This window comes from Cynocephalus volans, chromosome 10 (genome assembly GCF_027409185.1).
Source record: "Cynocephalus volans isolate mCynVol1 chromosome 10, mCynVol1.pri, whole genome shotgun sequence".
Lineage (NCBI taxonomy): Eukaryota > Metazoa > Chordata > Mammalia > Dermoptera > Cynocephalidae > Cynocephalus > Cynocephalus volans.
This window is the reverse complement of record NC_084469.1, coordinates 19,824,047-19,837,402: the sequence shown is the minus strand read 5'-3', so window position 1 is coordinate 19,837,402 and position 13,356 is coordinate 19,824,047. Positions and strand designations below refer to the sequence as shown.

The 13,356-nt window shown below is 39.2% G+C and overlaps 1 protein-coding gene across 10 annotated transcripts in view; it reads left to right on the top strand.

The window, feature by feature from the left end:
- Window positions 1–13,356, top strand: part of ACACA (acetyl-CoA carboxylase alpha) — a 293,591-nt gene that overhangs the window by 126,028 nt on the left and 154,207 nt on the right. For all 10 annotated transcript variants that reach the window (XM_063112234.1, XM_063112233.1, XM_063112232.1 and 7 more), the window contains 5 exons: window positions 6,135–6,305; window positions 7,265–7,426; window positions 8,267–8,430; window positions 12,094–12,244; window positions 13,033–13,136. In XM_063112234.1, the coding sequence (XP_062968304.1) occupies window positions 6,135–6,305; window positions 7,265–7,426; window positions 8,267–8,430; window positions 12,094–12,244; window positions 13,033–13,136 (752 nt within the window). The remainder of the gene's footprint in view (window positions 1–6,134; window positions 6,306–7,264; window positions 7,427–8,266; window positions 8,431–12,093; window positions 12,245–13,032; window positions 13,137–13,356) is intronic.

Below are 13,356 nucleotides of genomic sequence, written 5' to 3'. Positions count from 1 at the left end.
TTTAAAGTCTATTTTGTCAGATATAAGAATAGCTACTCCAGCTCGTTTTTCTTTTCTGTTTGCATGGTAAATCTTTTTCCATCCTTTCACTCTTAGTCTGTGTGAATCTTTATGGGTGAGGTGGGTCTCTTGTAGGCAGCATATAGTTGGGTCCTGCTTTTTGATCCAGTGAGCCAGTCTGTGTTTTTTGATTGGGGAATTTAAGCCTTTTACATTAAGAGTTGTTATTGAAAGGTGTTGATTTATTCCTAGCATTTTATTGGTTGTTTGGTTGTCTTAGGTGTCTTTTGTTCCTTGCTTTCTGATTTACTGTTTGGTTTCTGTGTTTCTTGGTTCCTTAGGTTGTAGATAGCATTTTTGTTTGATTGTTTTCTCTTCATGAATGCCATTTTTATTATACTAGAGGGTTTTGATTTTTCTTGGGTTTTTATGGCAATGGTAGTTATTTTTCAGGAACCAAACCCAGTACTCCCTTGAGGATTTCTTGTAAGGGTGGTCGTGTGGTAGTGAACTCCCGCAGTTTTGGTTTGTCTGAGAAATATACTATTTGCCCTTCATTTTGGAAGGATAGCCTTGCAGGGTAAAGTATTCTTGGCTGGCAATCTTTGTCTTTTAGTATTTTGAATATATCATCCCATTCCTTTCTAGCTTTTAGGGTTTGTGATGAAAAGTCTGATGTTAGCCTGATTGGAGCTCCCTTATAGGTGATTTGACGCTTCTCTCTTGCAGCTTTTAAGATTCTCACTTTGTCTCTGAGTTTTGCCAATTTGACTATAACATGTCTTGGAGAAGGCATTTTTGGGTTGAATACGTTTGGAGATCGTTGAGCTTCCTGGATCTGAAGATCTGTGATTTTTCCTATACCTGGGAAGTTTTCTGCCACTATTTTGTTGAATATGTTTTCAATGGAATCTCCATTTTCCTCCCCTCCTGGAATACCCATGACTCGTATATTTGAGCGCTTAAGGTTGTCTGATATCTCTCTCAGAAGTTCTTCAATGTCTTTGATTCTTTTTTCTTTCTTTTTGTCTGCTTGTGTTATTTCAGACAGCCCATCTTCAAGTTCAGAGGTTCTCTCTTCAACTTCAACAAGCCTGCTGGTTAAACTCTCCATTGTGTTTTTTATTTCGCTGAATAACTTCTTCAGTTCAGCAAGTTCTGCTACATTTTTTTTCAGGACATCGATTTCCTTGTACATTTCCTCTTTCAGGTCCTGTATACTTTTCCTCATTTCATCATGATGTCTAGCTGAGTTTTCTTGTATCTCATTCAGTTTCCTTAGAATTATCACTGGAAATTCCTTGTTAGTCATTTCAAGGGCTTCTTGTTCTATAGGATCTAGAGTTTTAGATTTATTAACTTTTGGTGGTGTACTTTCTTGATTTTTTGTATTTCTGGTATCTTTTTTTTGATGTTTATTCATTGTGGCAGGGGGTTTCACAGTCCACCGGTTTGAGACTATTGACTAACTAAGATGTTGCTGTGGTTTCCAATTTGGTATGGCTACCTCCGTGACTGCTCAGTTGGCCTCTAGTGCCTTGTGTGTATGGTTGCCTGGGGTCTTGGGCTTCTCCCGGGAGCCACCTTTCTGGTCAGCTTGGACTCTGCTGGGCTGCTGGATCACGTACCACAGGGTGTGTGATCTCTGTTGAGCTTTCACTTCCCGTGCAGGACTTCTCCCTGTTCCGTGTGCTCTGGCCCAGGCTGTTGGATCGTGCAGTGACGACCCCACAGGGTGTGTGGTTTCTGTCGAGTCTCCACCTCCCTGGCCGCACATCTCCCCGCTCTGTGCACACTGGGCTGGGCTGGGACGTGTTTTCTACAACCCTTGTCTATCAGCTGGGCCTTCAAGACCCTGCTTGGCACCGCCTTGCCCGGTAAGTCTTCCAGGTTTCTGCTAGGCACAGACGACCGGTCGCTCTGGGTGCCTTTGTAGCACTGTGTAGATCTTTCTCAGGACTTATCACCTTCCTTCTGGTATTGCGGTTATTTGTGTACTTGTCTTATCTCCCACACCAGAGCGTGAGCTCCTCGGGGGAGGAGCCAGCAGCACACGGTTCACCTTTGTATCCCCCCGGCACAGACAAGTCCAGTGCCCGCCTGCAGACAGCTCTCCAGCAGGTTTAAGCAGACTTGGGAACTCTCCTACCACACTATTCCCAACCAGAAATTGGTTAGGCATTTTTTCGAACTGGTGGCCGCAGAGATGGAATCTGCCTGCCAGTAACAGGAAGTTTACCAGGGGCCAGAGTCCAGGGTGTGGTGGAGTGACAGTCGACCCCGCCCGTACTTCCTTGCCCTCCCGACACTGGTCGGGGACGCCCCACGCCACCAGCCCCACCAGAGAACCGTGGAGGGAGTGGGAGGGCAGGCCAGCCCGCAGGCCCCGGGAAGCCCCGCACTGGGGCAAGCAAGTGGGAAGGCTCAGTGAGGAGCCGAGCCGGGCCGGAGCTGCCACCACCTGAGAAAATGGAGGCAGCCCCAGGGCGGTGAGTGGCCCGGTGATGCAGGCGGAAGCCGGGTGGGCGTCAGCCCCCCGAGCAGGGCCGGACCAGGGCTCACTCATAGGGCTGTGCCAGGTCGGGCGCTCACTCTCTGCCTCTGGTTTGTCGCCTTCCCCGTTCTCGGTTCCCGCCACCTCGGGCTGCTTGCTCGGTCCCGCAGCGCGGCTCGGGCGCTCCCAGGCATCTTCTTTTATGCCGGCCTGAAACCTCGAATCATGAATAGGGCAGCTGGCCACCTTCAGCGCAGCCCTGGCCTCCGGGATCCTGGCTGCATCAGCAGCAGCCCTGGCACCGTGTTCCCTGTTTAGAGACTTGCTTTTGCAGCTACGAAACAGTTCTTTTCCTGTTCCATACTTCAAAGCTGTTGCCTGTAAATGAGGCAGACTCTCCTTCTGAGTCCAAAGTAGCGGTCAGCCCCCACGACCGGCCACCAGCAGCTGTCCTCCCTTAAGAGATGGCAAGAGGAAGGTCCACAAGTTTCCCGGCTGCCTGAGGCCCAGTGGCCGCCTTTTCCACCTCAGCTACTCCGCACCAACTGCCGCAGCCACTGCCATCTTGAAAACCGGAAGTTCCATTTTCTGATTGATTATATCAGGTCTTCAGATGAATTTATTCAGACTCATTACCTTCTTGAAAAATCCTCTAACTATCTTTAAAGTTCACATATTTTGCATGTTTATATAGAAAAAAATTTCTCAGAGTCATGAATTTTGCTTTGGAAATAGTTGTAGTTTAGGGATTCTGAACATAGTCTTTTCTGGAATCATGACTTCATCTTCATCTTATTGAAGATATATTTTCCACCTTTTCTTTCTACTGAATTTCAGACAAGCTAAGTATGTTGTCATTTTTGTTCATTTTCTATGGTGTGTGTTTGTGTATTAGGATGCAGTCTTAAACTGCTGTAGTAAAGATGCCTCCAAAATACTGTGGCTTAAACAAGGTGTAAGTTTCTCTTTATTTCTTTCATCATAGTTCAGAGATGAGCTGATTGATGCCAGAGATCCAGGTTTATTGCTCTTCCCTAGGACAGGGGTCAGCAAACTACAGTTTGCCAGCCAAATTTAACCTGCTGCCTGCTTTTGTAAATAAAATTTTATTGGAATATAATCATGTTCATTTATCTGTGTATTATCTATGGTGGCTTTATTGCTACAGTGGCAGAGTTTGAGTGGTTGTAACAGAGACTATATGGCCCACAAAGCTGAAAATAATTATTATCTGGCTTTTCTGAAAAAGTTTGCCAACCTCTTGCCCTTGCGTGGTGTCATCATGATCACAATTAAGGTGAATCGTAAGATTATGTTCACATTGTAACCTGTGGGGAGGGAAGAGAGAAGAGATGGAGGGCAAGCACATACAAAAAACATGATCTTGAAGTCACACATGTCACTTCTGCTCACATTCCGATGGACAAAATTTAGTTATACAACCATACCTAGCGCAAGAGTTGTAGGAATTGTAGTCACTAACTGGGTGACCATGTGGTCAGCTATAATTCAGAAAATTCTATTTCTAAAAGAATGAAGTAGAGAAAAATTGCTGGAGGGCATTTAAAAATCTGTGCCTCAGTCTGCTCCTCTGGCTACCCATTACTACTTTCACTTTCTTTTTCTTACTCTTAGAACATATTCAGCCTTTTCCCAAGGAAGATAGCCTGAAGTCCTATTCAGTTACTACTAATTACTACAGTTACTATGTCACCTAGAGATTCAAGATCTCTCAGTGGTGTACATTCCTCTCCATTAGATATATGTGTGACTTTTCATGGGGAAGTGACCTAAAATACAAGTTATCTACCTCTTATCATTTCTCTCCCCCATCCCTCCTGTAAACCCAGTATACAGTGGTACAGTATGAACAAGTCTCATTTGGGGAAAAGAAAAATACATAGTAATCTTTGGTCCATAGCAGTTATCAAATCCTTCCGGGCAGGAATTGTGGTGATTCCTTGCTATCCTTGCTATACAGTGGAGTAATACTTAAAGTATATGCCCTCTACCCCCACACCTTTCTTTTTTTTGGCAGCTGGCTGGTAAAGGGATCCAAACTCTTGACCTTGGTGTTATCAGTACCACACTCTAACCAAGTGAGCTAACTGGGCAGCCCCTCCAAACAGACCTTCTGACTATCCCTTGTTTTTCTAGGGAGTAAATTCCTTGCCCATTTTCTTTCAAGACACCTAACTTTATTCTCTGGGAAGTTCTAACCTATTTACTTTTCTCTGTGAATTGGGCTTTGGAGACTATGCCTTCTTTGGCAGAACTTTCACAGCCCACTTCCTGCTTGTGCAGAATTGGGGGTACAAACATTACTCCAATCATCAATCACAGGCTTTTGAAGGCCAGGCTTGTGGTTTGTTTAGATATGCAATGCCTTCAAAAACTTAGAAAGCTCCTGAGCTATTTGCTTCCAATCAGTTTCAATTGGAGTAACCATACCCAAAGATTTCTTCTAGATATAGAAATGTTTCTTTTATTTACTGGCTTCTGCTTCACTCATCTCTCTTGATTTAATGATAACTGTCTTGAGGCCAGCTGAAACTAAAGCAGCATCCCTTAATCCGATCTTTGACACTGGATTGCTTCAGGGTGAGAATCTAATCTTCTGTTTTTGGGGGGGTACAAAAGGAGTTGGCTTTTCAACATTCTGACTCTTTCTAACCATTTTTCTTAAGACTTGGTGTGTATTCTGTGTTCCAAATTATTGTAGGGAACAGTTTACCAAGTGTTATGTTATGCCATAACAAGGAGGCCACCAGCTTTCCAGCCTGCAATATCTGTTTCCTTGCTACCACTACCCTGTTGCCAAATTAGCATGATATATTTTAATTTTTTTTTAAATAGCAGCATCCTACCTGCAGCTAATAATCTTTATATTGATTAGGTTAAACTGCTGTAATAAAAATGTCCAAAAAACACAGTGACCCAAATAAGATAGAAGTTTATTTTTCTTTCCCATCATAGTCTGAGGTAAGCTTTCAAGGGCGGATAGGATAGTTCTATTCTATGAGGCCATCTCGGGATTCAGGTTCTTTCAATTTTGTTTTGCCATTTCTATGTGTTTTTATCTGCATAGTTGAAACTGGCTTGCACTATTATGACCATGTACCAATGCATAAGAAGGGGGAAAGCCAGGAATAGAGAATAAGCAAATCCTTTTCAAAATATGGTTTAGGAGTTATGGGTATCACTCCCAATGCTGATTTCCTGTTGGTCAAAACTTGGTCACTAGCTATAAGATAGGTTGGAAAAATCTAGTCCCTTGCTGGATAGCCGTGTTTCTAGGAAGAAGCGGAGCATTCTGAGCATAATAGAAACTAGGGGACAATGAAAAGTTTGCCACCATGTTTTTTTGCCTGTATCCAGTTATGTCTGATGGGATGAGGTTGCTTGTGATCCAAAGTGACAAACACTCTGTTGTCTCCCAGCTTTTCATTGAGTTTGTCACCCATGTCCAGAAATATTGTGTAATAATCACAAAGGGTGAAATTTGCTCTAATGTGGCTAAATTTGGTGGCCCTTATAAACACTGGATATTTGAGCCAGGGAGAGGCTGTGGATAAGTTGGCAGTGGTCCAACAGTTGGACAAAGTGAGGTACTTATGTTTTCTTATTTTTCTTCTTTTAGTGTGCAGTAAAACTTGCCAAAATGGTTGGTTATGTGAGTGCTGGGACTGTGGAATACCTGTATAGCCAGGATGGCAGCTTCTACTTTCTGGAACTGAATCCTCGGCTACAGGTGGAACATCCTTGTACAGAGATGGTGGCTGATGTTAATCTCCCTGCAGCACAACTCCAGGTGAGTTATACTGATCTGAGCTCAGGGAGGAGCTTAGAGAAGTTTGGAATATCACAGATGCCTGAAAAACTGGTTTAACCGGCATCTGATAAGAGAAAGGCACCTCCTATCTGAGTCTAACCTAATGTTCATTTCTTTTATGCTGTATGGGTTATGCGTGTGCGGGTTGGTTTTCCTAATGTGGTACAAACATAGGAATATTATACTTTTTAGCCGAACACATCTGAGTGGTATAAACTGTCATATTTTTGCAAGAAACATTAAAAATAATATGCTTTATTCAATTGTTTAAAGAAAACTTCACAACTTTGTAGTTATCCCCTAGTCCTTTTTACTAGTGTTCGTTATTGAAATAATTCTCCATCAGAGCAGTGGTCTAGGTTTTTCCTGTCAAGACTGTGGTAGCACATATTTTTATAATGTAGTAAGTGCTAGTATTATCTTCTCTCAGCCTGAGAAACAAATATTATGGGAAGCAGTAATAGCTATTTTTATTTAACATATTCTTTGCCCACATTGGGCACACCTCTAGTTTCCCATTGAAGGCTAAAGATTTATTTACTTCCTCCAGTGGTTTGTGGGGATGAAGGAGATAATTATGACACAGTTAAGACTTTTTAGCTATCTGATCTTCTTTGATCGCTACTACTCAGACTCCCTTGGATATTTTCATTCTCATTTTCTGATGGAGAAATGACAGAGGGAAACTCATATCCATTTTGCATCAGGAATTTGGGGACTTTTTTAGGAGTGGGGAATATTCTAACAACTTTTCTGTAGTTATGTATTCTATTTCAAATAACTTAGAGTTGATACTTGTAGAATACAGGCTATAAAAATAGAATGTTTTATTTAGGTAGTGGTTCCAAAAATGAAAAATCTTTTAGGTAATCTGATAGCCTCCACACTTTAAGGGAAGTAACTAGAAAGTGAATGATGTGTCTTTTATTATCTTTCAGATTGCCATGGGGATCCCTCTATATCGAATCAAGGATATTCGTATGATGTATGGGGTATCTCCCTGGGGTGATGCTCCCATTGATTTTGAAAACTCTGCTCATGTTCCTTGCCCAAGAGGCCATGTTATTGCTGCTAGGATCACTAGTGAAAATCCAGATGAGGTAACCCATCACTGAAAAGGTGTACACCTTTTTTTTTTCCTAGTGACCTTTAATATTAAGATAGTATCTGAGGGCATACTTTTGAAATATCTTGGGATTTCCTCTGGAGAGGGAAATTTATAGAGGTTTCTCAGAGCAGATAATGAATGATCTTTGCAATGAAATCCTGTCATTCATGGCCACATGGATGAGCCCGGAAGACATTATATTAAGTGAAATAAACCTAGCACAGAAAGAAAAATATTGCATGTTCTCACATATGATGAGGATGCTAATATCACACAGAAGTAGTGTGTGGAATAATAGTTACTAGAGGCTAGGAAGGGGAGCAGGAGGAGGGTTAGGGAGAGGTTGGTCAAAATTACATCTACTGGGAGGAATAAGTTCTAGAATACTATAACACTGTAGGAAGGCTACAATTAACAACAATTTATTGCATAATTTCAAATAGCTAGAAGAATTTATTTTGAATGTTCCTAACACAAAGAAATGAAAGATGTTTGAGGTGATGGATATGCTAATTACTCTGATTCAATCATCACACATTGATATATGTATCCAGATATCATATTGTACCCCATAAATATATACAACTATTATATGTCAATTAAAAATGATAATTAAAAAATTTTAAAAAGATCATTAATTCATTGGTCATTTAATCTCACTTTAGTCACTATAGAGTCCTTGGATCTGAAGCACTAGGTCTTAGCCTTTATGATTTTCATTAATTATTTTTGCTTCTCTGTGTGATTAACACAGAATCTAAACAATGAATAGATAAATGTTCTCTTCCTTGGAAATGTAATATAGTCTCTCATATTCTTCATTCTTTAACAGGGTTTTAAGCCCAGCTCCGGAACAGTTCAGGAACTAAATTTCCGCAGCAATAAGAATGTTTGGGGTTATTTCAGTGTTGCTGCTGCTGGGGGACTTCATGAATTTGCTGATTCTCAGTTTGGACACTGCTTTTCCTGGGGAGAAAACAGAGAGGAAGCAATTTCGTGAGTATAGTAGTATTTGATTTGATTCCATTTTATAAAGTAAATTAATATGGACAACCTTTTTGAAGAAATATATCTTAAATTGTTCTTGCATTCATGTTGTGTTAAATTATGCAGTGTGTTTGGCAGATGTTTTTCTGCCCCCTTTTTTTTTTTTTGAGGATTTTCAAATATTTTTGCTTTCAAATATTTTTTTTTCTTTTTGAAGATGAAGGGTAAGGGAATCTTAACCCTTGACTTGGTGTTGTCAGCACCATGCTCTCCCAAGTGAGCTAACTGGCCATCCATATCTATAGGTATCTGAACCCATGGCCTTGCTGTTATCAGCACCACACTCTCCCAAGTAAGCCATGGGCCGGCCCTAAATATTTTTGATAAATGTAAAAAATTGGTTGCTTTAAGGGTATCATATTTTTCCACAGGAACAGTGTTGTTATTGGGGAAAGGTAGATTCTTGACCAAGAGCTTGGTAACAAATAAATCATAGATAAGGTCTGTCATTTGTTATAGAAATAAAGGTATAGCTGTGAATGTTCAATAGCCATTAAAAAATTTTTTTTATTTGACAAGTAAAAATTATATATTTATGTTGTACCACATGATGTTTTGATACATGTATACATTGTGAAATTGCTAAATCAATCTACATAAAACATGTTTTGCTTCACATACTTATTTTTTTTGTGGTGAGAACACTTAAAATCTACTTCCTTAGCAATTCTCAGATATACAGTACTTATATATTATTAGCTCTAGTCACCATGACTATATGGTCACCAATGATTCCTATAGTTATTTAAAATAGTAAAATTATACTGTTTTACAAAAAGGACATAAAAGAATTGTCAGTATTGCTTATATGAGACCTCAGTATGCTATAAAGTATACAAGGCTTGTACAAATATAGTTGTATATCATAATTGTCGTTAATATTCTGTTAATCATGAACATTTCATATTAAATTAACAGCAGTTTTGCTTGCCTAAAAAAGTAGGCTTTCAGGAGGTAATTTTGACAGCTTAGATATTTTAGGATATCTATCCAATTCTGAAAATTGAACTAGTCCTTTCAGTTTTTTAATTGTTTAGTGCCTTGTACTAAACATTTAATACCATTGTCGTCACCCCTTGAACTGTACACAGAGTAGGTAATCAATTAGTATTTATATTATTATTGTTAGTTTTAAATAATGTTTTTAGAAGTAGGGAAGTCTATTTTGTCTTTTACAATTCTTCCCATTTATTCAAAACCATAGGTAGAATTTTTCAAAATTAAAGCAGTGCGACCAGAAAAAGCATCGGTATAAAGTTACCTTTTTTTTCTTTTACTGCTATAGCCTGCTCTGCCAAAGTGAAGAAGGTTTACACTAGAGCTTGCAAATTGCTGGCTTTCTGGCCAGTGTCACCTTAGGGATGTGTTTTGATTTGCTCACAGACTGTTAAGTTTTTTTTTTTTTTTTTTTAATTTGCCAATATTAAAATACTAGGAGGTTGAAATAAAAATATGGATTTCTGCTATCTCTTAAAATATGGATGATAAAGACAACATTGGTTTTATTTATTTATTTTCTTTTTTTCTTTTTTCTTTTTTAGGGGTGGTTTTATATTCCACTTAGTAAAAGTTAGCTTAAATTTTGTGTGGCTGCTTCTTTTAGATGGGATGTGAACTCTTTAGTTCACACAGCCCCCGTCAAGTCTGCCTCACTTATTTCTGTCTGCCTCACTCATTTGTGTTCCCAAACTCGCCTCTATTGGCATTTAGGTTTAAGTCCTGATTAGGCAGACCACTTCGTATTTTCTATGGGACACGTCCTGGTCCAGAAGCCTTGCTCCTTACTTGCGACCTGCTCTATACATTTCTCAATAGTATAAAGTTAACTGTGTTAACTTTTAGCATATTAAAAATATGGTCTCTACAATGAGTTTGCTTCTTGACACCATGCCAATAGTTCATTCTTCAGCTCAGAGCTTTCTTTGTTCCTTCTTTCTTTCATTATATTAGGTCTATATTCTTCAGCTTGGCATTTGGACTCTTGTTCTTCAGAATAGTCCCCACCCATATTTTCAGCATTATTTCCCATAGATCATAACCTAAATACCATGCGAACAGGACCATGTCTATCTTGCTACTGCTGTGTCCTCTGAACATAGTAAGCATTCAGTAAATGTTTGTTGAGTGAATGGATTTGCCACTAGTCCCTGTCCTCATAACCTCTGCTTCAGTCATACCATTCCCTGAACATGACCCATATTTTATTCTCTCTTCTCCTGTGTTCTTACCATTCCCTCTGTCCATTCATTCATTCACTTCACCAAATATTTACTGAGTATCTCCTATGTAGTGGTTCTGGCAATATAGTAAGGACCAAAATAGAGTCTCTGCTCTCATGGAACTTTATAATCCAAAGGCAGAAAGACAAATAAGCAATTAAAGCACAATGTATTAAGTGTGATGATAGGGGGATTATTAAGGACATATAGGAGTGTATATCTGAATCAGCTAACTCAGTCTAGAGTGGTTCATGGAAGCCTTCCAGAAGGAAGTCACCTCTAGACTGATACTTCAAGAGTGTATAGGAATAAGTCAAACCAAAGGAGGGAATAGAGAGGAGGAAGAAGGTAGGCAACATAATGTTCTAGGCTGAGGGAATGCCTGGACCACCTGGAATACTGTTCCTCTCACAGTCATAATCTCAGCTATACTTTTAGCTCATGTCTAATTCCACATTCTTCATGAAACCATAGTGAGGTGGATTTTCTTCCTTATAAAAACCTCTCTTGGAGAAGCACTTGGCTTAAATCTCTCTACTGGCATTTATGATATTCTGCCATATATTTTGAAAACAATTATTTTATCTATATTCTTTCTTCTTTATGAGCCTAATATATGGCTTGAGCATGTGATGCGCATAACAAGTATTTGTTGAAGTAAGTACCCACCCTGTGTAGGAAAGACACTGGGCACAAATATATAGTATAGAAAAACTCCATAGAATTTGAAATTCTGTTAAAATTAGGTCATTTTACAATTAATTGGGAAATAATAAAAGTAATAAGCAAGTCATTGCACAGATGTTCAAAATGCAGCTTGAAAACATTTACATGCCATGTCAGGCTGATATCTGACCGTACCCAGTCAGTTGCCTCATTGTTGGAAATCTTAAATAAGGTTCATTTGTCAAAATTGAACTGTACACTTAAAATAAGTATATTTTATTGTATATAAATAATATATAAAATAAATAAGGTGTAAGGATAAAATACACCTTAATAAAATAAATCAGATGTAAGGATGGGGAAGATTAACACTCTGATTCTAGTTAGCCAGCAATAAATGAATGGAATGATGGAAGTCTAATAAGTGAAAGCTAAGGGTGATTTGCATATAATTTGTTCTGTGGTCTGTATAATGAAATGTATGCGATTTGCTGATGCTCTGATGTTAATACCAGAATTCATAGATTTACTGACTTCTTTCAAATTCTGTATCTGTAATGCACATCAATGAGCATTCTTACATGTGCACCCTCATTTGTATCCTGGAAATGTCTGTCTCTCTCCTTGCCTTCCTAAGATTCCAAAGGAATGAAATTATTCTTTAAAATGATTGAAAAACACTGAAATATTTTTGGCTGAAACAGATTGGCTTCTGTTCTTTTCCCAGAAACATGGTGGTAGCTTTGAAGGAGCTATCTATTCGGGGTGACTTTCGAACTACAGTTGAATACCTGATCAAATTGTTAGAGACTGAAAGCTTTCAGTTGAATAGAATTGACACTGGCTGGCTGGACAGACTGATAGCAGAAAAAGTACAGGTGTGTATTTCTCTGCTCTGCTTGTATAAATAGCTAGTGGGATTGGGTTTTTGTAGGCTTGTGGTGTGATCAGTCCCTGTCACTAGATGAAATTTATTTGATTCTAATGTAGATGGTTCTTGATCTATCTGGAAAAATCTAGGAGTCAGTGTAATTTTAGCACATAAGGGTTCTTGAGTCTGTGTTACATAGTCATTTTATATGTTTCAGTATTACTTTCTGGGGCATATTTGAAGAGAGGTATGCAGGGATTGAAGTATTTTCTCTTTCTTCATTTGATTTTAAATCTTGTTCAGAGTTAACCAATTTCTGCATCTACCAAGTGCTGATGAGAGGGGCCTCATTTAAATAAACAGAGTTATCTCTTGTTCCTGAATGCTAGGCCACTCTAGATTACTCAAGATTTTGTATAAAATCATTAGATTCATCTAAATTTTTTAAGGGTCCAAATTTTGGCTGTATACCTTTTTTCTTTGAGTTTATCAGTAGCCAAATCTTTGCACCTTTTAAAATTTATTTCTGATGAAAGCCTGTTTTTGAGCTGCTTTTTGATTGGCTCAGTGGAAATTTTAGGGAGAGTGAAAGGAAAGTTGTTTTTCATCTCTATTCAAATGGTACCCCTATTCAAATTTTAAAAGTAAATGTTTTTATCTAAAAAACCAATTGGGCAATAAGGATGGAGATTTTCACTGCTAGCTGTTTCTTCACAGCAAATTTGAGACTGATTTTGAGGGACCATGGTGCCATGTGGCTATGCTTTTGCTATGCCCTCTTTTTCTTCTTTTCAGGCAGAGCGACCTGACACAATGTTGGGAGTTGTATGTGGAGCTCTCCATGTGGCAGATGTGAGCCTGCGGAATAGCATCTCTAACTTCCTTCACTCCTTAGAAAGGTAGTCTTTGTTTCTTGTAGGCTGCACCAGTGAACCAATCGTCCTGAGCACAGGACTGAAGCTCAAAGACCCATTTATTCTTCTGTCCATTCCCGGCAGCTTGTGAGTGCTACTTGTTACTCACGGACCATGGTGGCAAAGCAGAGAGAGGATGTAGGAGTTTGTGGCAAATTATTTTGGAACTCTAACTGCAGATTGTAGAAATTAGTTTATACCACAG